Genomic DNA, 25,531 nt, shown 5'->3' on the forward strand with positions numbered 1-25,531 from the left:
ATAGACCTAGAATCAGCTGCCATGTGGCTTTCTCCCCATTGCTTGTTATGTCCTAAGGCCACACAGGACAAATTTAACTCCCACCTCTCCTTAAGATGTATTTAGGATTTGAAATAATAATCCCCACCAAGATCCCCAAGTGTTCTCTTCTCCAGGCCAATTCTTCCCAGTTATTTTCAGAATCATGGTAATATGGTTTTGAAGGCTTTCTCTACCCTGTGGTTAATCTTCCCTGGGCACACTCATTTCTCATCATGATTTTTTTAAGGATAATACCACAACTAAGCACAATATCCCAGGAAATGACTAACCAAAATCAGAATAACCTTGTTCTAGGTGAGACCCTTTTATTGATGAAATCGAAGTCGAAAAAAAGAAAGTTGTTGTTGTTGAACACCGTTACTTCACTCAGCTTATCATCCACTAAAATCCACATCTGCTTTTCCTAGTTGCTGCTGAGTCATTTCTCTGCCCCTTTCTGCACACGCACCCTACACGTCTTCCTCATTTACTTATGAATAATGTTTTGAAGTGCACAGAGGTCTTTCCAGTTACACCTACTGAATTTCATCACATAGAGAAGCAGGTAATGAGTAAAACACAGGATTTCAATCCAGGCAAGCCTGGATTCAAATCCTGGCTTTACCATTAACAGCCACCTGAACTTCGACAACTGCACCATCTCTCCCAAGCCTAGCTCCCTCATGATAAAACAATAACAGTACCTTCCACAGAGGGCTGTTGTAGAAACAAACAAGATAATGTATGGAAAACACTTGGCATACTGCCTGGTATGTACCATGCTCTCAGAAAATGGTACCTATCATTTTATTCAGTAAGAAAAAAATAGGTCAGAGCCTTCAAGCTCAGGACTGCCCTCTTCCATGTGTGCAAATGGAAAAGTTAGTGCAGGAAGAAAGACAAAGAAAGACTGGGGGGTGGGGAAATGGGGTAAGGCAATACAACTAGCCTTCCTATATTCTGGGTTTACAGCCAAAGCCCAAGACCAGTGCTCTTAGAAAACAGGACATCCAAACTTCCCTAATCCTAGATGTGTTACACTAAAGAGTTCATCTTAAAAATGGGAATTGGTAGGCAGAAAGCATACAGATTTCCTTAAAACACATTAAGTAAATTCCCAAAAATCATACACATGGGAGAAATCAAGGTGTTCAGGAATTGAAACTTCAGAATGAAAACTTTGGGAAGGACTTTGGCAACATCGGAGCCAATCTCTCCCCTTATGCGTAAGGAATATAGGCTCAGATAGTGACAGTGTTTGGCTCTGTTTTTCCAGTAGATGTTTCTGAACCAACTAGAAGTTTAGGTCTTTTTTTTTTTTTTCTCTTCTGCGCCCAAACTTCCTGGGCCAACAGGCCATAAAAGCAGCTCATTTCAGTTTGTCTTTCTCCAGAAGAAATTTGGAAAGCAAGGATTTGAGCATATATGCTTGTCTGCAATGGGATTATAGGGAAACAATGGTAGGAGATGGGGGAATGAGGCAGGGAAGGGAAGGAAGCCAATGAGGGATGGTTTATTACGCCAGTCAGATGTTACAGTGGGCAAAGGAGAGAGGTTTATCCTGCTAGGGTGGCTAGGGTCGTGGGGTACGTATTAACCAACCCCCCCACCCACAATCATCAGTTAAGAGCTACCGCTGGAGGTCCAATGTGCTATGGCACTCTAGCTGGCTCAAGGGTGGGCAGAAAAGCACCAAGCTGCCACAGAGACTTTAGCCAGTGTCACAGGTGCTGGCAACACGAAGATAGGCCAGCATTCATGCAAAGGGTTAGTGCAAAGGGGATCTGAGCTGGACCCCAATGGTGTCTGCTACAAAGTTCAAATAATAATGAGACAGAGTCTCTGAATGGGCCTCGAGCTACCAACCAGTGGACCAACCAACCCACGAACCAATTAAGAAGCAATTATTAATACTGTGTTGGCATTCTGAGATGTTAAAGATACAGACAAAATATTCAAGTGCTTGATTACTCTCTTGATGCAAGTAGCCACATCCCTATACAACAGTTTTTCAGAATTAGAAATAATTCTAAGTAACATGGGTAAGAATTCCCCTACTATTTTAATGGGTAGGAAATTTCCTAATATCCTGAGGTTCTTGCATGCTAATTTCCATCTGGAATACCTCCTGTTAACCTCAATCTTTCAAGAACCATCTCAAAGGCCACCTCTTCCATGAGATTTGCTCTAAGGGCTCAACGAGCTAATCTAACATGCTTAACTCCCAGTGACCCACACCAGATACCCCCAAGGTGTGCCAGGCATGGGCGGTGTATACATGTTCCTGCACTTGCCCATCCTTGAGCTTCAAGGCAGTCAATTTTGCCATTGAAATCTTATGGAAACTTGCCAACAGTTCAAGCTGTTCTAAGTGACTGCCCAAAGCTAAGATAGAGGAAAAGGAAGGATCTGTAATGCCCTTCCTCCCCAAATGCCATGTTCAAAGCAACAAGGAAGCATGCACGTAACATACAACACACGCATACAGAAGCATAGAAACTATCAGCTTAAGAGACATATCTTTACCCACTTCCTCAGCTAGGTATATTTTAAGATAAAACCTGGGGGAAAATGGGGCAAGTTAGGTGTTCTTGCACTGATCCACACTGATCTTTCCCTAATAGAGTTAAAAAGAGCCTCCCTGGGCCTCCGAGTGTGACAGTTACCAACAGTGCTATGGTGATGTCAATTAAAATGCCCCTATGTTAGAATGAGGTCAGCAAACTGGTGAGGACCGTGCAGCCCCTTTCTCGCAGACGCCTACCCTGACCTCAGTCTACCACCTAGAAAAGAGGTTGGCTTTAGTGTGTACCTTTTCTCTTCTCCCTTTCCTGTCTCCTTTTTTTTTTCTTTATGTTTCTGTTTTTGTTTTGTTTTAAGATCCCTTTTCTCCACTGCAGTAATACATCACTGCAAGCAAGATCACTGATGAATGCTAAAATGAGTGGGTAAAACCTTACGAAGAAACAGGATATTTGCAGAGTCTCAACGTCTCTCTCCCAAATATTTATTAATGACAGTGGTGGTTTCAACAAACATTCACACATTCTTTGGCACACTTCCCTCCCGGAGGCAGATCTTAATCCCCTGCTCCTTGCGCATGCTGGACTTAGTACCTTGCTTCTAACAGGGTATGGAAAAAGAAAAACTTCAGAGTGGAGAAACTTGGCAGACACCACATTAACATGATCTGTCCTAAGTCTTATTGATAGCACGTATCTCCTGATATGGTGATGCTGGAAGGCAACTTCATGTTTGTGGTGTTCTTCCTCTGAATTTATAATCTCAGTCTAATTATGACAAAGCATCAGACGAACCCAAATTGAGGGACATCCTACAAAATACCTGACTGCTACTTTTCAAAAATATCAAGGTGATAAGCAAGAAAAGCCTGAGGAAGAAGAAACAAAGGAGACAGGAAAACTAAAGGCGGTATGGTACCCAGGATTGGATTCTGGAACAGAAAAGGAGTATCAGTGAAAAAATTCAGGCCAAAGGAATAAAATGTTTAGCTAACAGTGTTGCATCAATGTTAATGCCACAGTTTTGAAAAACGCCCCATGGTTAAGAAAGATATTGACAGGAGGGGAAGCTGGCTAAAGGGTATATGGGGATTCTCTGTACTTTCCTCACAAATTCTTTTGTAAACCTAAAATTGTGTCAAAATAAAAAGTTAAAAAACACACAAACAAAAACAAAAAACAATCGCTTCTCTCCATGGTGGTGTAGAAAGCCTTGGGATAGAATACCAGATAGCTGGTTCTTGGCTTCGGCTTGTTCACTGACTCTGGCCTTGAGGAATTCCTCTCTCAGAACACAGTCCCTCCATCTGTTCCATGATGTGGGGTAGAAGGGGTTAAGTGGTTTTCAAGCCATGATCACTAATGCAGAACTTTGGTGGTATGTAGGGGGAAACTGCAACAAACAGATCCTGTCTCCCTCCTCAACTCCTCCAAGCTCCCAGCCACAGCAGATCCACGTTGGTGTATTAGGCATTCATACAACATTTCATTTGATCAAAGGTTTCTGGTGTAAAATGTTGAAACGTACTGGAATAGATCATTCACAAGGTTCCTTTCTACACTTACATTCATCCTCCTCCGCCAAGTCTTTCCTGAATTAACTAAGAATGACTTCAGTATTCCCTTCCCTCTCTGGGAGTTTTCTGTGGGCAGGAGCCATGTCTGTTTACCTGTGTTGATCAGTCCCCAGCCTTTGTTGTGGGACAGAGTAGTCGGTACCAGGGGTACCAGGTAAACTGGTGCTGAGTCGGATGCTAGGAATCTACTAAGCTCTTGGAAAGCGAGTGTGAAATATATCCCTGACCCCAGAGTCTTGCTAATATCATCTACTGCCAAGAGATCTTGACTAAGACACAAAGTTGTAAATTACTGATGTCCCCATCCATGCCACATTTTAAGACCTGGATCAATTTTCTCTTCCTCTAGGAAGCTTCCCCTGATCCCTCCAGCTGGAAGTGACCTCTTCTTCCTCTGTGTTCCCCCTGTCTCCGGCCTGTGCCTCTGACATGGTGCCACCTCATCTTCCCTGAATATTTTACACAACAATCCTACCCGAAGACACAGAAGCCTTCATCTTGGAACCTCCTGCAGGGCTCACCACAGGGCTTTGTGCATAGGAGATGTCCCATGAATGTTGAAGTGGTGAATGAATAAGCTCTAAGCCTCCTTGTTTCAAGGAGTTCAAAACAAGACTCTGACAGGCCTAGGTTTGAATCCCAGCTCTGCCAGTTCCTATAGTGTCAACTCAGACAAGTTGCTTAATGTCCCTGGGGCCACAATCTCAAGTCAGCCTCTGGCTGGTAAACACTACAGTCTAGATCACACAACTCTAGGGGTCTAAGACAATACTTGACATGGTGGGTGGGTGTTCAAGAAATAGTAGTTGGATAAATAACTAAATTGTAGCCTCTCTGAGCTTTAGTTCCTTTAACTGTAAAATAATACAAATGCCTACCCTGCATTGCCATAGTGAGATTAAACAGCAGAGCACAGTTGTGCATTCAGCATGACACCTGGTGCATGGCAATTGCCCCATAAATGTTTGCTTTCCTTCCAGTCTTCCCCCATCAGGTATTTTCTCCAATGAGGGGACTAACTTAAGCACTTCTCCCAGCCATGTGCCTCATTACGGAGGCCAAATTAAGAATCCAAGGTGCTTACATCTGAGAAAAAGCAAAAGATGCTAGACCGTGGGGTGTGGCATGGGGTATAATGTATTCACAGTAACTCAGCTAAGAAAACATCCAGGCCCCCAGTTGAGAGACTAACACAGCACCATTAGCATAACAGGTGTCTTTGCTACAAGAATGACACTTTAAAGACAAATCCCCCCAATGCATTCCCCAAAGGAAGGAGTGCATATTTAATTACACTTAATGCCATCTTTTCCCTCCAGCTCTGTGCTTGGAGGGGACACAAAACTCCACCAAGCTGGGAAGATTTTTATAGAAATGGCTGGGTTCCAGAACTGCTTCTTAGTTCCAATACCCAAAAGAAAAATGTCAACAGTGGTGCTTCAAGGAAGGAGCTGTGGGTGTTCTTTGTTTGCCTGGAGAACATCTAGCTGAGAAAGAAAACCATGGAATGGGAAGAGTAGAACACACTGGGACCCATAAGAGCTGAGGTTCACTGGGGGCAAGGCTCTGGGCTGATCTCTACCACAGATTATTTTCAATACACAAAACAAACAAAATGGTGTCGATATAAACCATTCCAATTTTTATAGACGGAAACTGAGGTTAGGAGGATTTGAGTCGTTTTCCAAAGATCACATAGTTAATGACCGAGGAGCTTGGAGAGGAACTCAGGCCTGTCTAGCCCCCAGGCCCTGTGTCTTTCTCCTCATCTACTGTCCCAACGGCTTTCATTTAGTGGGCACATGCTCTGTGATATGCATTCTACACATCATCTCACTGAATCCTTCTCCCATTCATTAGTGTTCTCTCTATTTTACACAAGGGAAAACAGAGGCTGAAATAAATCAACTCATCCAAAGTCATAAGTAGAGGTAATATAAATCTGGGATTTACATGCAAACATATCCGTTTTTTATCCTCAATGTCACACTAACTTGCTGTGTGAATTTAAAGAAGTGAGTTCCCATCAATGGGCACTGGTTTTCATCATTTTAAAAATGACGGTCTTGGGACACCCGGGGTGCTTAGTCGGTTAAGCGTCTGCCTTCAGCTCAGGTCGTGATCCCAGGGTCCTGGGATGGAGCCCTGAATCGGGCTCCCTGCTCAGCGGCGAGTCTGCTTCTCCCTCTCCCTCTGCCTGCCACTCTGCCTACTTGTGCTCTCTCTCTGTCAAATAAATAAATAAAATCTTAAAAAAAATAAGGGTCTTATAAGCATAGATCGTCAAATTTCCTTGTACCTCTAATATGCCATGATTTTCTGTGCTTCTCTGACTTGAGCTCTTCTCCACTTGCCACCTCAGGGCATCCCTAACCTTTTAATGATCCCCAGGGGATGCTGAGATAGTTGGTAAAAGGAGGTTTGGCTTTACTATTGAGTTGCTATGTGATCTTAGACCTGATAAACCTTTCTAGGCTTCCACCAGGGCTATAATAACAACAGCTACAATATCAATGCCTAAATAATGAAGAATGGTTCTGAAGATAAAATGCATCAGTTGATGTGTGATTATTTCTTAAAACTGTCAAAGTACTGTATAAATATTAGCTAGCATTATTATTATTAGTAGTAGTAGTAGTATTCATAAGGTGCAACACATTCATTGAGGGTAACTTCTATGTCAACATAGAGTTGATTCATGAAAGCATCAATGGTCCTCACTGTCCCCCACATGAGAATCCCTGTGGTTTGCAAGATCCACTCTTTGCAAATCCTCACTCAGATTTTAACAGACGCTTTCAAATGGTTACTCGGAACATTTTATTGGGAAGATGAGGAGGTTCTGCTATAGCAGAAAAGCTAGAGGCACAGACCTTGGCCTGTCACAACCCAGGGTTCAAGCCTGAGCTCCATCACTTCTAACCAAAGAGTGTGCCCCTCCTGAGTCTTGGTTTTCTCACATATAAAAGGCAGTTACAGGGACGCCTGGGTGACTCAGTCGGTTAAGCATCTGCCTTCACCTCAAGTCAAGATTCCAGGATCCTGGGATCAAGTCCCGTGTTGGGGGGGGGGTGGTCCTTGCTCAGCGGGGAGCCTGCTTCTCCCTCTGCCTGCCACTCCCCCTCCTTGTTTGCTCACTCTCTCTGACAAATAAATAAAATCTTTAAAAAAAAAAAAAAGGCTGTTATGAACAGATTAGATAAGGTCCTGTGCCTGGCACATAAAAGACTCCCAAGACTATGCTATTATTAATACCGAAACGTTACCCCCGCCCCAAATGCAGCAGCTGAAAGGATGGGCCGTGCACACCGACTCGAGGAAGTGGGATGGGCAGGAAGGCCCAGGTGTTCCTTTTCAACGCCCGTCTCCCCGCACCCCTGCTCAGATACGTACCCTTTCACACAGTGGTAAAGGGTGAAAAACACATTTGTTTAAAATCCATCTGCTTTTTATAACTTCCAGACACCAAAATCTGCAGAGGCAGCAGTTCTCTGCTGGTCCTAATTAATTCCTAAACAAAGACCGCTCTGGCAGCAGCACGCTGTATGAAGCCGGCTGACCTCCTGACGCAGAAATGACAATACAGATGCTGTTACTGTCGCACATGCCCACTTTTCACTTTGCACCACTTGGTCGGGCCAGCCACGTCTTCACCTTCTGAGGAGCAGGGGTGGTCCCCGGGGTGGCTCCGAGCCCCCGGCCGTCACCTCCCTTGGCTGCTGGCCTTTTCCCAACTGCAGCCTGGGGTGGAAGAGACCAGAAAGCCATCCGCTTGGCCTCTGACCGATGGAAGAGATTCCCCAATTGACGAACCTCTCATCCGCATGGTACTTAGGAGGACACCGGCAATAATCATCACGGTCATCACCAACTGACCATCTATTATGTGCCAGGCGCAATCCTGAGGATCCTCCTGTGTTATCTCATTTCATTCAACGTGATCTTTGAAGATAGGAGTGATGGGCCTTAGTTTCAAGCCCAGAAAACAGGATATTGGAGAGACAAAGAGAGGGGTTGTTCCCTATGGCTCGCATTCACGGAGCACTTCCCCCTTACCTCGCTGAGGCCTCACTCACCTCTGTGAGGCTCGGACAGGTTGGACAACTTGGTCCGGGTCATACGGGCAGGAGGTGGAGAAACAGAAACCTAGCGGGCTGTGGGCCTCTCCTCTGCTGTCCTTCCAATCTCACTGGTGTTAATCACAGCACTCATGCTGAGGGAATGGGCTCCAGACTCAGAATCCAGGTCCCCTGTGACCTTGGGCGATCTCAGTTTTCTCATCCGACAAATGGGCACATACTTACACATCTCATCTGTAAATAATCATTAGCAAGTGGAACTTTGTAGAATTTAACAAAGTAGTGTGTGACAACGATAGTGACAGATAAAAAAGGCACGCGACAATTTCTTTTCCTTGCAATAACCAAGCGGAAGCTGTTCTCCTCAGCTGTCTCCCTGCAATCTGTGAGTCTACACCCAGTACCTGAAGTTGTGAAAAGTTCACGACTGGAATGCATGACAGGATCATCCAACTGTCTATCTCCCGATCCATTCACCTAAGAGTTTGCTGAGCTGCTATTATGTGCCAGGCACTCCCCCCTGCTTCTAAAAACCCCTCTCCTCTCCTTCCTTCCCTCTCCATTCTGCCCCCTTTCTGCTTTGTGATCACCTCCCTCCCCCCCCCTTCTTTCTGCTTTTCTCCTTTGTTCCAAGAACAATTGCAGAGGCAAAGGAAAACATTATTCCAGCTTCCCTTATTCCCCCAGCCACTGGGCTCTGGGTGGCAATAACCACAACCTTCTGCCATATGAGCTCAGGCTGCCTAACGGAATTCCATAGACTGAGTGGCTTCAATGACAGAAACGTGTTTTTTTCCTCCATTCTAGAGGCCGGAAGTCCAAGATCAAGGTGCCGGCAGGGTTGGCTCCTGGCTTGCAGACGGCTACCTTCTCACGGTGTCCTCACATGGCCTTTCCATTATGTACATGCATCACTGGCGTCTCTTCCTGGATCCTTAAGGATCCCAGTCCTATTGCATTAGGGCCTCATTCTTACGACCTTACTTAACCCTAATTACTTTCTTAAAGGCCCCATCTTCAAATACAGTCCTATGGGGGGCTGGGGCTTCAGTATATGAAAATTGGGCAGGGGGGAGGGGGAGGAGGCACAATTCAGTCCATAACACCTGCCACTGTGAATCTCAAAATGAGGGCAGCCAGAGTGTCCACACCAAATTTCACCCCGAACTTTAACTGACCTATCTACAAAACTTTAGGCAAATGTCCACCCCTGGCCCCACCTAGATGTTCTGGCAGAGATCCAGGAACATAACATAATAAAATTAAATTTAAAAAAAGAACTTTTTTCTGGCACTGACCAACTGTGTGTCTAAGCAAGACCCTTTTCTGAGGCTCAGCTATAAAATGACATTAAAAAAAACACCTACTTCATATATTGTCAGGAGGTTTTAATGAAATGTTAAATGGGAACACGTTCTATTAATGCTTGTGGGTCAACAGTGTTTGAGCTTTAAGGATACCTACAATCTATTGAGAAATTTCTAGTTATTAGATACCGAGCTTGCACTTAACAGGGATGCTTCTGTTCGTGGCAATGACTTTAGAAGAGGAGGTACCATTGTTACACCTACTTTACCTCAAGGCCCAGAGAGGGCAAGTAGCTAGCCCAAGATCACACAGTTAGCAAAAGGCTGACTGAACCAGGTCCAGCTGACTCTCCATTCCCCTGAGCCATGCTGCTGTAATTATTGTAACGGTGCAGACCTGCCCTGCAGGTGAGCTTCCTTTACCTGAGATCATCTGCAATGGGCGGGGCTGCCCTACATCTCCCCCTAGAAGGCCTCTGGTAGCTCTGTGAACCATCTAAACAAAGCCCCTGGCACAGACACCAACATATTTCACTCCTCATTAAGGAAGGTCAAGACAGCGCAGGCCTCTAGATGCTTCATTAGGGGAACATCAGGACACATAAGGACCACAATAAAAGAGGAACTGAAGAGGGTGTCTATGGGGAAAGCCCAGAGCTGCTCTGGCCTGTGCCCCTGCAGAATTTGAGAGAAGGAAGGGAGGCAACAGACAGAGCTGGACAAGGACAGGAACAGATGAGATGGAGATGCTACGTAAGAGCCGGAGCATTCTGGTCCGTGGGGCAAATGCAGGGTCTAGATCCCATTTTGGTATCTCCTTAGCTGTGTGACCTCGGGCAAGACCATTTAACTTGATGTACCTTGATATTTCAATCTATAAAATGGAGATAGCAATGCCCGCCTGGCAGGGTTTTTAGAAGAATGCTATCATTTTTTAAATGGGCACGTCAAGGGTATGACTTTCTCCCTGCTGGTCTCAATGAGCTACAGGTCAGGGATTCTCCACAAATATTACCTGCAGGGCTTTTCAGGATGCAGATTGCCCAGAAGCTCCCACCAGGAATTCAGATCCAGCGTAGCTGGGGCAGAGCCCAGGAAACTGCCTTTTAAATGAACACCCCAGGTAACCCTTACGTGGGAAGGAGATCTTGCTCTACACCTAGTGAAATACCAGCAGTAAACAGCAGGGCTTAATATTAAGCAATTTTTAAAAATCCTAATGTGTGAGGGTAATGCAAGAGCTTTAGAATCAAGATACTTGACTTCCAATCTCATGCTGTCCGTGATGCAGGAAATACTTATCATCGACAGACTTCGGTCTTTTCCCAGGTGACATGGACAAAACACCCTAAACAATTGTTTTAAGAAGTAAAACAATGTGCATCAAAGCTCCCAGCACACTACCTGGAAAATAAGCGCTCAATATTATTATTTTTTTAATTTTAAAGAATTTACTTATTTGAGAGAGAGAGAGCAAGTGAGAAAGGAGAGCAGGGGGCAGAGGGAGATGCAGGCTCCCCGCTGAGCAGGGAGCCAAATGCAGGGCTTGATCCCAGGACCCCGGGATCATGACCCGAGCCTAAGGCAGACGCTTGCCTGACTGAGTCACCCAGGTACCCCTTATTCTTATGACAGATTAATTTTCACCTGGCCCTTGAGAGGAACTTGTAAGACCCCACAACCATAGAAACCCATGAGGAGAGAAACAGGGGCACAAAAGATTTTTTCCACCTTAATTCCAACTTCACATTTTGTTTAACCAAGCAATTTACAGGGGACAAAAATAATTGGTGGTTTTAAATGCTTCGATACAACCAGGCATGCCATCACGACAAATCATCTCCGACATATGCCCAACTCCTCCAAGTGACAGATGACAAACAAAAGCAGGACAAGGTCCTCCATCACAGGCAGAATCATTGAGTTAATGGAAGAATTATTGCTTCTGAAATCCACTCCAGTCCTATTGAGGGGAACGTTCCAATTTATCAAAGCCAAATGAACATTAATTGCAGCAGTCTGGTAAGTTTTCCAGCCGTTATGACCTTCATTGAATTTTAATCCAAAACAGATAAGATTTCCTTCCACACAAGAGGAAACAACACAATTAGCTCAAAATGACAGCTAGATTAGGAAGCAGGCACACGCAAACAACATTCACACTCACGTGCACCCCTCCTACCCCGGTGAAAACACGGATTCTGCTTAGCTTAAAATCCAGCACAAAGGAGGTAAGCAGAGAAATGATAAATAAATACAATCACACATCTGCATAACCACCCCCCCCCCATTCAAGAGAGGAATTTCGGAGGCAGAAACCAAAATGGAAAAGGTGGCAGGCAGTAATGGAGACAGAATTTCTGTTAACTGCTGTAATTAATGTTATGTCTCATTGGGGAGAGATTAGGAAAAAACAGAGAGGGAAGGAAGAAAAAACAAGTATTATTTTGCTATTAAAGACGCCCTTGAGCTGGGGAATATTAGCAGCAGAAGTTTGAATTGGGTAATTGTTTGACTGTATGGGTGGATGTGCAGACGGGACGATTAGCACAACGCACTGAAATAAAGCTGTGCGGAACCTCTATGTTTACGGCTCCCACAGCATGGAGCCAGAGGCCTTCCGCGGAGTACAGATCACAGCTGGGGGGGCGCAGTGGGGACCACCCACCCACACAGACACACAAAGAAGTGCGTGTGCGCCGTCCCGCAGTCTAGCCCCCAAAGCCAGCTCTGGCACTGATCTGTCACATGACACCGAGTCACTCCAGGACCTATGGGCTTAGTTTCTGTATTTTCACTCTAAAATGAGGGCATTGGACTGGATGTGTTTTAAAGGGGCTGGAGGGAGGAGTCTTTCGTGGATTTTTTTTTTTTTTTTTTTTTGAGAATTAAGTCTGAGATGCCTATTGTCCTCACTTCCAAGCGTTCACGATGAGGAAGAACCAGCTGCCATCTTCCATAGTCCAGTCAGGCCTGTCCTACCAACATATGGCGTGCTGTAACGAGATGGTTAGGGAGATGAGCCCCTGAAAGGTCCTTTCCCCTCTTTGCCCCAGCAGGAAAAGAAATGTCTTAGATCACCTGGACTCAGAAACATTTTTTAAAGTAAACTCTACACCCAACGTGGGGCTCAAAATCACGACCCCAAGATCAAGAGCTGGAGGCTCTACGGACTGAGCCAGCCAAGCGCCTCTCGAATCAGAAACTGAAGTTTGATCCTGGGCTCAGGCACTGGCTGTGTGATCTCAGAACAGAGATGTCTGAACTTCCTCATCCTTGGTTTTATCATCTGTACAATAGGAACAATAATAGCAGCATTATCAATGAAATTGATGACACATTTGTGGCGTTTACATGCTACCTCATTTTTTTTTTTTTTTTTAAGATTTTATTTATTTGCGAGAGAGAGAATGAGAGACAGAGAGCATGAGAGGGAGGAGGGTCAGAGGGAGAAGCAGACTCCCTGCTGAGCAGGGAGCCTGATGCGGGACTCGATCCCGGGACTCCAGGATCATGACCTGAGCTGAAGGCAGTCGCTTAACCAACTGAGCCACCCAGGCGCCCTACATGCTACCTCATTTTAATTCCATGAGGTAGAAACTACGAGTCTCACCAGTTTTAGTGGGGCAAACTGAGGCATGGAACAGTAACTTAACCAAGGTCATACTGCCAGTTAAGCGGGAAGGCCAGGATTCTGACCCCGGCAGTCCTGCTCCAGACTCCATACTCTGTGTCTTTAAACCTCTTACTCTGAATATAGACTCATGAGAAGTTGCAAAGCTGGTACAGAGAATTCCTTTATCTTCTTCATCACTCGGCTTCCTCCAAAGTTAAAATTGCACATAAAAGAATAATCAAAACCAGGAAATTAACAACGACATAATACCATTAACTAAACCACAGACCTTCCTTGGATTTTACCAGGTTTTTCACTAATGTTCCCATTTTGGTCCAGGACCCCTTGAGGCACTCAGTTTCCATGTCTCCCCAGTCCTGTCTTACCTGTGACAATTCCTCAGCCTTTCCTGTTTTTCATCATCCTGACACTTTTAAAGCGTGCTGGCCAGTTATTTTGTAAAAGGTCACCCACTTTGGGGTGTGTGTGATGTATTCTCATGATGGGAATGAGGGTACGCATTTTGGTCAAGTGTACCATAGAAATGGCATCATGCCCTTCTTGGTGCTTCCTATCAGGGGACTCATGATGTCTGTCTGTCTTATTGCCAGTGATGTTAACCTTGACCACTTGGTTAAAGTGAAGTATTGGGTTGAACTGGTGGACCCAAAAAAGAGAGGTCCACATCCTTGTCCCCAGAACCTGTGAACGCTACGTTATTTGAGGAAGAAAAAAAAAAAAAAGAGTCTTTGTAGATATAATTAAGTTAAGGATCCTGCAAAAGGAGGTCATCCTGAATTATCCAGGAGGGTCCTAAATCCAATGACACATGTCCTTATGAGAGACACACAGACAAGAGGACATGGAGGAGAAGGTGATAGGAAGATGAAGGCAGACATTTGGAGTCATGTAGCCATGAGCCACAAAACGCCTGGCACCCTCCATAAACTAGAAGAGGCAAGGAATGGATTATCCCCATCTCTCCCCAAGGAGAGAACACAGCCCTAATGACACCTTGAGTTTGGACTTTTGGTCTCCAAAACTGTGAGAGAATACATTTCTGTTGTGTTAAGCCCCTTCATTTGTGGTAACTTGTTACATCAGCCCTGGGAAGTTGATACTAGTATCCACTAGATTCTCTACTGTAAAGCTATTAATAAATATTCAGGGGTGATACTTTTGAGACTCTGCAAATATCCTGCTTCTCCTTGAAGTTTCACCCATTAATTTTAGTATACATCAGTGGATCTTGTCAGTAGTAATTATTACAGTGGTGACTGCGTAATGGTGATTTTCTACTTTCCCTCTTTCCTTCTACATTTATTAATTGGGATACGACCGTAAGAAAGAGCTATCTCTTCTACCCCATTCATTTGTTTAGTCTATTATTTCTATCAGTATTTCAGAGTCAATATTCTCAATAACTCCTGCCCAACTTAGCTCAAAGGATGTTTGTGAAGGCCAAGGATAAGGGCGAATTAGGGGAAAATATTTTAAAGGGCCAAAGGAAAAGAAAGGGATCTTCTCTGAGTGCTGTCCTAAAATGTTCCATGTGTCTTTTATCATTTATTTCTCCCCTCAGCCACATGAATGAGGGATCCACAGCCTCCCTTAAATTCAGGAGAAAGTAAGAATCAGAGAAGTTCAGAAATGTGCCTAAGGACAAACAGCAACAAAGGAAAGAGTCACAATTTGAACCCACATCGGTCTGTCCAAACCTATGTTATTTCCACCAAACCAAGGTGTCTTCTGAGGATCAGGAGAGTGGAAAAGGGGGAATTAACTGAAGGGGGCGCTAGAAGCTCTACTGGGTCCAAAGCCAAGTTTACCGGACACACGGGCTGACTCAGGGCATGGGGAGAAGGGGAGTAAACAGAGTGAACACAGCACCGCACATGCGCGCACAGCACCGCACATGCGCACACCCCGTGCACTCATTCTGTGTTGTTAGGTCATGATCCTGGAGTCCCGGGATCGAGTCCCGCATCGGGCTCCCTGCTCTGCAGGGAGCCTGCTTCTCCCTCTGACCCTCCCCCCTCTCATGTGCTCTCTCGCTCTCTCTCATTCTGTCTCAAATAAATAAATAAAATCTTAAAAAAAAAAAAATATTTAAAAAAAAGAATACTGCACAGAAGCCCCAGGTTATGAAGGAAAATGAAATCTGCAACAGGAGGCTGGAGTGTAGGGGCGCCTGGGTGGCTCAGTCAGTTAAGCATCTGCCTTCAGCTCAGGTCCTGACCTCAGGGTCCTGGGATCAAGTCCCACGTGGCTCCCTGCTCAGCGGGGAGTCCGCTTCTCCCTCTCCCTCTGCCCCACCCCCCACACACACATTCATGTGTACTCTCTTGCTTTCTCGCTCTCTCCCTTGCTTTCTCGCTCTCGCTCTTGCTCTCAAATAAAATAAATAAAATCTTAAAAAAAAAAAAAGCTGGGGTATAAAGGTGGGGAGTGGCCACCAAGGGAACATCCCCCTCAACTCTGCCAACCTGCTTGCTACCTACCCCCAACTATGCATCTCTGCAGTCTCTGGAGCTCCCCTCCCCCTTCTCTTCTCCAGGACTTGGCACCTCAGCTCCTTCCACCTTCCCCTCTGCTGCCTCTTCTCAGATCCACCATGCTGGTGCCCACCTCCCTGTCTCTGCTGGAGGCCATCCCTGTGAGCCCCTGACCTCCTCCTCAGCCCCCTCAGGGCCCCTCCACGATTTTTCTTGGGCTTGGGTTCTGTCTGCCCCTCCCACTCTACTTCTGTGTCTCTCTCCCTGTTTACTTCGCTATGTGGTTCCTTCCTCCCTTATATTCTGTTTCCTCCCTCCCTGCCTCTGCTTCTATTGCTAAATCCCTTCCTATCTATTCCTGTCTATTCCAATTTCCCTGTATTTTTCTACATCTCTCTCATTGTCCTTGGCTCCCTTTTTCTCGGTTTATTTCTGTCTCTGGTAGTTCCCATATACCTGGCATAGAAGACGTATTCAATAAATACTAGCAGGTGCCTATTTTCCCTGTCTCTGTTTCTCTCCGCCTCCTTCTGTCTCACATGATGCAGATATATATATTTTTTCTTATACACATTTTTTTTTCTTATTCTCATCCTGCATTCCATTTTGGCCAGAAGGTTCAAGCCACTACCTCTGGGCCCCCTTTCTAGGTTGCCTCTTGCCACCTCCAGGATGTTCTGTCTGGGCTTGGTTGTTGGCCCAGATGAAGGGGGTATTTGGGATGCAGAATATGCCTTTTCTGGCCTCATTTCCTCCACCTGTAAAATGAAGGTGGGTCGTCTGCTGCCATTTGTGACTGCCTACATGCCCATTCTCTGTAAAGGATTGTGTTCCCCTGTCGGTGGCTTTGGGCTTGGCCACATGATGTGTTTTGGCCCTGGCCACAGAATGTGAGAAAACCCCCATCTCAGCACTAGCTTTAATCCTAGATTCCTGCCAGTTCTTTTGCTCATTCTCTCTGCCATGGAAACCAAAGGTCTCAGACTGGGGCTCCCCTTCAGCCAGTTCCAGAAGGAGAAGACATGCAGAGCTGAGCCACAGCATCGGCAGCCGCCAACAGTGGAAGGTGCGTGAGCAGTAAAGGGCTGTCTAGCCAGTCACCAAGATTCAGAGTGATTTGTTTGTGGAATAAACACGTGAAAGCTGACTCATCCAGAAGAGTTGGGTTCGGCCAGGTCTAAAGTGCTTTCAACTTCAACATTCCAACCATAGGTTATAGTTCTGTTGCTTTTGGGGAAACATAGCCAGATGCTTTCATGTGCATTGTCTCAGTTCAATGTGATGATTTTAATTTTATTTCTATTTTTGCAAATGACCGAACAAGAGGTGAAAACATTCAAATTTCTACAGCTGCTATGAGATAGAATCTCAGCTTGAAACTCGGGCTCATGACACCACACTACATTGTCTCCACTTCACTATGCTACATCCCTAAACGTTATGGGAGATAAGCCACGTTTCCTAAATGGCTTATTCTTCTCATGTTCCCATAAGTCTAGCTAGACACCCTGCAGGCTTTTACTGAATCCTTGTTGTTGAGGCAAGTCAAGGCCAAGCTACAAGGTTCATGTGATTCAAATTTTTAAAAATTCATAAATGTATTTGTGATTTTAAAATTCCACTTTCTGAAAAAAAATAAATGGAATTCATGTGGTATGGCCCACTTACATAAAAATATACTTGTATTGGCAAACTTCATTATGTCTTGCAACTGATAGAAGCTTGATGATCTCGATTTGTAGATGGGGATCCTAAGGCTAAGGAAGGATGTCATGCAGCGCATACGTGGCAGGCCTGGGACACCTGAGTTCCAGGCCACAGTTTCTTGGGCTATATGTATCGCAAGTTTTTTCCACCACTAGATTTCTGTCACCTTCCCTCTTAAAATAATCTCCCCTAGGATATTTTCCCCACGACTCTGCTTTCTATCCAAAAGGCTTCTGGGACCTACAGTCTGCAACAGCTTAGCTTCTCCTGCCCTGGCTGCCCTGGGCATTCTTCAATAATATTGCTTATAAATAATACAGCAAGGCATTATTAGTGAAATTTTCCCCTCCCCCAAAATATGTTGCACTCCTAACGCCAGATCCTCAGAATGCGACCTTCTATGGAGATCGGGTCTTTACAGAGGTAATCAAGTTACAATGAGGTCACCATGGTGACACCCTAATCCAATATAACCTGCGTCCTAATAAAAAGTGGGAAGTGTAGACGCAGAGACAGATGTGTGCACAGGGAGAAGGCCATGTGAAAATCAGAGCTATGCTGTCATAAGCCAAGGAACTACCAGACGCTGGGGGATGGATCTGGAACACTTCCCCTAGTGCCTTCACAAGGAGTGTGGCCCTGCCCACATCTTGATGGCAGACATCTAACCTCCAGAAGTGAGACAACACATTTAAATCACTCGGTTTGTGTCCCTTGTCAGGGCAGCCCTAGGAAACTAATATGCTTATAAAGAGCAGAGTCCTAACATCTCTGAAGACCCGACTATGTGTCAGGCTCCAGCATGTGTGCTTTATGCGCATCATCTTACAACAGCCCCCTTAGGCAGGTCCTTCCATCCTCACCCCATTCCAGATAAGGCAATGGAAGCCGAGGGAGGAAAGAGGCCCTCGTTACATGGCTAGTCAGTCAGTTATGGGGCCAGAATGTGACCCTGGGGACCTCTTGCATGCTCATTACATCCTCTGTGCCTGCATTTTCTCCAAAGTGGAACAGGAGTAACAACGGTTATTTGCTGAACTGGAATTATTTAAAGAATTGAATGAGTTAAATATATGCCGATAATATAACACGAAGCATTATAGCAGCTCTTGTTAACATTAAGATTCTTCACTGTTCTATTTGCTCATCATTTTTCCAGCTATTGTTTCTCTGAACACGTGATCCCCAAAAGTAAACACACTGTTTCAGGTCTCATCCCGAACCTCTAAAACTAGTTGTTCAGAAAACTTGTCTTTCATTAACACAACTTAAAATGTGGAGCCACTTTTAGCGATCAGAGCCCAGAGAGTTGGCTCATTCTGAGCTTGTGGTTGACTTTTTAAAAGCTTTTTTTCCCCCTTTTTCCTTTTTTTCTTGCATTGTCATTGTTTTGGATTGTCATTGTTAGGTTTAGTAGGTAAGTAAACCATTGCATGATTGAGTGATTAAATCAGTGAACTAAGGAAGGCATGGTATGCTGTGAATGAATACTGGAATGGTTGGGGAAATGATCTAAAGTCATTTTTCACAGAAAGCTTTAAAAAGAATTATCCCCATATCACACAAATCCTTTAAACAAAGCCTCTGATTGAGAATGGTAGTAATAATTTCTTAGATTTATGTGGCATTTTATAATCCTCAAAGTATTTTTCTATATATTATGCCATAGAATCATAGATCCTATAAGTTTGAAAGAACCACAATATGCATCTAACTGTTATTCCATTCAAAATCCTGATGAATAGGGCCTTTAGCCTTTGCTTGCATACCCCCAGAGACAAGGAACTCACTACCCCATGACTCAGTCAGCCCAGTGCCAGACAGCTCAAACACTTGGAAAGGTCTGTCCTGGCCACGGACAGGGATGTTGGTCCCTTGTCACTGTCCCCTCACTGGGACCCACCAGTAAAAATCTACAGCATTTTCTGTGAGATGGTCCTTGGGAAAGAAATGTGTTCTCGAAGATCTTCTTTCCCTTCACATCAAACCCAACATTCCCTTTCATCCCCTTTCTCAACATTTGTCACCAACGTTTGTCACCAATGTTGTCATTACAGCCAACATTTTGATAACAGCTACCACTTTTTGAGCACTTACTGAATGCCAGGCACTGCATCATGCAGAATTATGCCCAAGAGCAAAGACTCTCAATCTGGAGAGACTAGAGTTGTAATCCCAGCTTCAGAACTCATTGGTGGTATGAACTTGAGCAAGTTGCGATACCTCATTAACTCCCAGGTTCCTCGTGTGTAAATGAGGGAAACAACAGTATCAATCTCATAGAGTATTAGAACAATTAAATGGAATGATGCATGTCCTACACCTAGACTGTGCCTAGCATACAGAAAGTCCTTGATGATGGCGGCCATTATTTTCATTGTGCAGGACACAGGCATGTGTAAGCTCATTCAGCACCTAGAAAAACCCTCAGAGAATATTATCCCAGTTTCACAGATGATGACTTTGATTTAACCAAGGTCATAAAGCTAGCAACAGAGATACCGTTCATCCTTGGAGCTGACTTCCAAATCATAACCCCCCGCCCGTTGACCTACTCATAGATTCCACATAAGGAGGGAGTCTGTACATCATTTGCACATAAGATCTTACAATTTAAGCCATCAGCTGATGCAGAGAGAAGAGAAATGGTGGTCTGTATTTGTACTGTAAGGGTGGAGGTTCTGGAATCAGCCTATATAGAGTGAAATACTGGGTTTACCATTTATTCTTGGGGTGACCAAGTCACACCAATAGCAACTGATTTTATTAATATCTCAAGCTCAGGAATTAACAAGCCCAAAGAGCATGCTGGTTCCACTCCAGTAGGCATGGATTATAGCAGTTTCCAATGACTGAGCTGAGAAGCTGGTTGCCCTGCATGGGTGAGCAGGAGGTTTGTCCTGAGAAAAGGGAATGCAGAACATTGACCCTGGCATTTCTTTGACATCTGACTAGACAATTTGGGTCTTCTCACAAAAGATTCAGATCTTCACCAAAGATGAAAACAATGCAAAAATCTGAGAGACCAGGAGCCACCTTGTCCTGAGTAACCATGGGACATGAGTTTAGAATCTTAGGAAAAGCCTGGTCCCAGAGCTGCCTTCCTGTTAGCCACACAGCTTTAGGCAGGTAACTCAAATAAACTCACTGTGTCTCAAGTTTCTCACCTGTGAAATGGGGAAACAGATCCCAGCCACTGTGAATGCCACTTTGAATGGCTGCTTAGGGGAGAAGGAAGCAAACACTCTTTTTGTTCCTGCTGAATTGTCTGTGGCCAGATCAGCAAGGATGAAGTCCATCTAAGCCACAGACAGGCATGCCCTCTAGGCCAAGCCATGCTGATGGGTTGGGGGATCCAAGACAATTTGTAGTCTATATCTGGACCCCAGTTCATCCATTTATGAGATGAAAGGGTATAATAAACACATCTTAAAGTTTTCAACTCAAGTGCCTGTAAGAATAAGAGCTAACGGTCTTGCACACCAAGCTCCTCTGATGCAGGTATGTGGTGTACCTACCCAGCAAGTATTAGAGGCACCCTCATTTATAGATGACAAAAACAAGGCACAGAGGCATTTAAAACTTTGCCCCAGATCATGCAGAGTGCTAAGTGGCACTGTGGGACCTTACATCCAAGCACCCAGGCTCTGGAGTCTGCGCTTATTCACCTCCGTGTCACCCTCCTTCTGCATGGGGGCAGGTGTGTCCCACCTCAGAGAAGCCGGGCCACCGTCAGTGAATGCCTTGGGGTTCAAAGATTCCTGGACATGACTCTATCTCTTCAGGGTAAGGTGAGGACAAGTAAGATCCAGATCTTGGAGCCCTGAAGGCAGAAAAGAACTGTAGGGACCACAAGGTGGTAGCCTTGGGCCACATTAGTGCGTGGGCAGAGAAGATCAGGACGGTGCCAGCCACATCTCGAATTACAGGGAATTTCAGATTCGTGTGCATCTGAGTGACTTCTTCCTTCTAAGCAGAACTCATGGAGCAGAATAAAAAGGTGAAGAACACCTAAAGTCCTTGGGGAGAGAGTGTGATGTAGTCGAACTAAGAGTGAACCTGGAAGCAGAGAAAGCCCATTCAGGGCTCATTTACAATTGGGATTATACCGTCTAGGTTACTGGGTTATGGGAAGCATGTATATAAGTAAACGTGGTGCCAAACACAGGAAATGCTTAATAAATATTAGTCAAAACGGAGTCTCTCAAGCATTAAATAAGGAAGTCACACCCCCTCAAGCCTTCTTAGCATCAGATGGTGCCCCATGCCCCATGAGGATGCTAGCAAGGCCCCTGAGATAGTAATGCTCACTCACTTGCACCCCAAAGTTAGCATGCAGGCACTCACTTGGCTTGGCATGTGGCTGCATCATTTGCAAAATATATATATGGGAAAAGTCTATCACACTCAATCCATGAATAACACAAAGGCCTTGATTTGTTCCACCACGTGATGAGCATGCGTTAGGTCCAAAATTAACATTGCTGTCTGGCTGGGCTATGTGTGTGTTTTTCCAAAAAGAGAAAACTTCCAGGCTCTTACTCAGCCCTAATCAGAATGTCGAATGCAGTGTTAGAGGAACGAGAAGAACCGAGACCAAAAGCAAAACTCTGCCCCACCGTAGACTCTCAATAAATACTGTTGGCTGTTGAAAAGGAAAAGAAAGGAGTGGGCGGTCTCGCTACCAAGCTGAGTGGCCTTAGGCCAATTTCTTCACCTCTCTGGGCCCGTACCTTTCTCACACATAGATTGGGAATAACATTTCCTACCCTCATGCATCTGGCAGAGATAGCTGTGCTAAAAGAGAAAATAATGACTTGAGGAGTGAAAAGCACTAGGGGGATGTCACTCGTAGCTATTATCAGATCTCTTCTTGAGCCAATTAGACCCTGTACATTCTGCATAATGAATTTGTTTTTTCCTATCTACCATGCAGAGCCATTAATTCCAGCTTTTTAAAGAAACCATTAATATGAGCCTACGTGCATTTCAGACTACCATTCAAGTGATTTAAGCCCTAGCAGCCTTCTCTGAAGACGTAGCAGACTCCAAGAGCTCTGGGTCATGGGGCCTGCAGAGATGGAAAGCCACTGCCCCTCTCTCTGGGCCCACAACTTCATCTCTCACGTGGAGGTGACATGCCTGACTTCAAGCTTTCTTGGCGAAAATGCAATCAGATAATGTCCACAAATGTGCCCAGCACAGTGCCTGACATATGGTTAGATGGTCCATAAATTCTTGCACTGAGAGAAAGAGTGAAGAGGACATAGTTCAGGCTTTGCAGCCAGACACGCTTGGGGGGGGTTCCAATACCCAAGAGCAGCTCCATCTCTTACTAGCTGTGTGATCTTGGATAAGTGTCTTGCCCCCCTCTGACTCGGTATTCACAACTATAACATGAGGGTAGTGAAGGGGCTTCCATGTGTGATGGGGCCATACCTAGCCCCGCCCCAAGGGCCATCATGCAGGGTCTACACGGCAGGGGGTCTTGTGAGGGTCAAAGTACCCTGCACATTGAGGGCACTTGGGAAAGGGCAGCCCTGCTCCAACTCTGTTCCGATTTTATTTGTTCAGTTCTTCTTGGAAAGGCCAGTTGAATTTTGGAGCACTGAACCTCAGCCCCTGGCGGAACAGGCCAAGCACGTGACAGATGTTAAACAGCTATTCCCAGAGAGGTCAGCCCAAAGGCCAAGGAGTTGGAGACTCTTTCCTCTCTCCTCTGAAGCACGATTAGTTTGTCACAGCTGACAGATGATGGATGGCTATGCATCAGTCCAAGTGACACCACAAAATCCACCTGCCCTTCTGTTGAGCATTCCAACCTCTCACACTCAGCCAGTGCTAGCAAAACCCCGCCCCATTCCCTCGTCCCCCCACCTCACTGTCACCCCGCCCCCAGCACCTCGCGGCATTCCCGCTCACTTACCATCACAGAAATGTGGAGAATGTGCATCTGCTCCTCTCTAATCTCTGAGGGCTCCTGGAGCGTGGGCGCGGTGGCCCGGGCCAGCTGGCCGGCACTGCTCATGGAGACGTGGAAATACAAGGTCCCGTTCTCCAGCCACTGCTGTCTCCAGTACACCAGGGAGATGTCCCCCGCCGTGCCAGACATCTCTGCAAGACAAGACCCAAGGCGCTGGGTGAGCGGCATGCCCGGCCTCGGGATTCCAGGGATGGAAGGAGCCACGCGTGTTCAGGAGCTCCACGGCACCTACTCTGTTACCAGGATGCCTTTCCCTACATCAAATCTATGAGGCAGAGACCATCACTTCCCCTGTGACCAAGAATCTCCCCAAGCAACAGGGCGGCAGAGGTGGAATCTGAACCCAGGTCGGTCTGGGGCTCTGTTGTAAAGCGCCGTGCGTGATAAGGTCATTTGTTCCTCTAAATCAAACTACGGGGAATCAAACAAACAAGAGACCCAAGTGCTTACATTCTCCTGAGGGCATGGAACTAGAAGAAGGTGAAGGGAGGACATCTCCATCCTTGAGAGGAGCAGGGGTTTAGAGTGTGAATTCTTTACAAGCTGAACTGGAAGTGCTCACAGTGTAACTGCAGAACCTCAGAGCTGGAAAAGCCCAAGAGAACATTTGGCCCCAGCCTAGGTGCCTCAGGATTATCATTTATAGGAACAGAGCTTGGCAACTGGGCTGATCTGAGCCTGTTTCTCCTGCTTCGGTCGGAGCAGCTCCATTTTTTTTTTTTTTTTTTTTTTTTTTGCTAGTATATATACTGCACAACCAGCAAGGGAATGTCAGCACGCAAGTTTCCATGGCTTAAAAATATTTGGTAAGCCACTGCCCCACTCCAATGTTCTCATATGACCAAGGGCAAGTTAGGACCTACTAGCAAGTTACAGTCACCTGGTATGTATGTAGGTATGTATGTATGTATATATTTAAAATATTTTATTTTTTTATTTATTTGAGAGACAGAGAGAGAGAACGAGCAGTGGGGAGGGACAGAGGGAGAGGGAGAAGCTGACTGAGTGTGGAGCCCAATGTGGTTCTCAATCCCAGGACCCTGAGATCATGACCTGAGGTGAAGGCAGACGCTTAACCGACTGAGCCACCCAGGTGCCCCCAGTCACCTGATTTTTAAATTATTCTTCTAATAGTACTTCCTTCCAATATAACCATACCAACATAGCCTCTTACTGAGTAAGGACAAGAGCATTGGCAACCAGAAGTGTCCCCGCACTAAGATCACACAATCTTTTCATACTGCTGCCTCCTAGAGAGATTACATCCTTGGAAATGTCCTAGAAGGACAAGGCCTATCACAGTGTCTTTATGAAGAAAGGGGAAGGGTGGTAGGGGGAAAGGGAAAGGGATAATTCCTGGAGAATTATCAAGATTTCATTCAAGCAAGAGTTACCATAGAGACAGAGGCACTCCATCATAGACAAGTAGCCATAATAATGTCTGAGACTTGGAAACTCTGGACTATCTTCCCAAGACACGAAGCTGACCTAGAGGGTATTCCCACAATTACCACAGACCTCATATCCATGTGTGTGTACACACACACACACACACACACACGCTTGAGGAGGACTGACGGGGAAGCTGAGTTAGAACTTCTTACACAAACAGCTCTCCCTGTGCCCCACTCTGCAGTCCCTGGCAACCCTGAAGGAAGAAAAGTCACCTTGAAGAGATGATGTTTGCTCACCAAAGTCTACTGAATTATTCTTGTATCATCCACCCCCATAGACTCACTCCTTGAGGTTCACAATCAACAGTCCTTAGGGAAGAGTATCTGGCATTTAGTAAGTGCTATAAAAAGTTAGCTATTAATATTTATTATCATTATTATTATTAACAGGGACAGGATCTAATTCACCCTTGAGCTGCTGTGGAAAAATCCTTGAGACACCACTGACTGCTTGCTTTCTCTCCCACCCCTCCTCCCGTCCACTAGGAAACCTTTCAAAAGCCACCTCAGAGTTATCCCTTCTTGGCTCCTCTCTTGCAACCACCTGGGCCAACGCACCACCATCTCTTGCCTGACTGACCACATGCACTTCCTAACTGGACTCTCCTCTTGCTCTTTCCCTTGCTCTTCTGTCTATTCTCACCCAGAAGCCAGAGAACTCCTGCCACAGCCTGTTCACTCCCATCACTCCTTGGCTCAAAACCCTCAGCAGCCTCTGCCTCATTCCAAGGAAAAGACAAGGTGGCCAGAATGTAGCAAGTTATGAGTCC

At 45.5% G+C, this 25,531-nt stretch overlaps 1 protein-coding gene across 4 annotated transcripts in view; it reads right to left on the reverse strand.

The window, feature by feature from the left end:
• ASTN2 (astrotactin 2) overlaps window positions 1-25,531 on the reverse strand; it is an 865,335-nt gene that overhangs the window by 719,081 nt on the left and 120,723 nt on the right. For all 4 annotated transcript variants that reach the window (XM_078061680.1, XM_078061681.1, XM_078061679.1 and 1 more), the window contains exon 2: window positions 23,251-23,438. In XM_078061680.1, the coding sequence (XP_077917806.1) occupies window positions 23,251-23,438 (188 nt within the window). The remainder of the gene's footprint in view (window positions 1-23,250; window positions 23,439-25,531) is intronic.

This window comes from Halichoerus grypus, chromosome 14 (genome assembly GCF_964656455.1).
Source record: "Halichoerus grypus chromosome 14, mHalGry1.hap1.1, whole genome shotgun sequence".
Lineage (NCBI taxonomy): Eukaryota > Metazoa > Chordata > Mammalia > Carnivora > Phocidae > Halichoerus > Halichoerus grypus.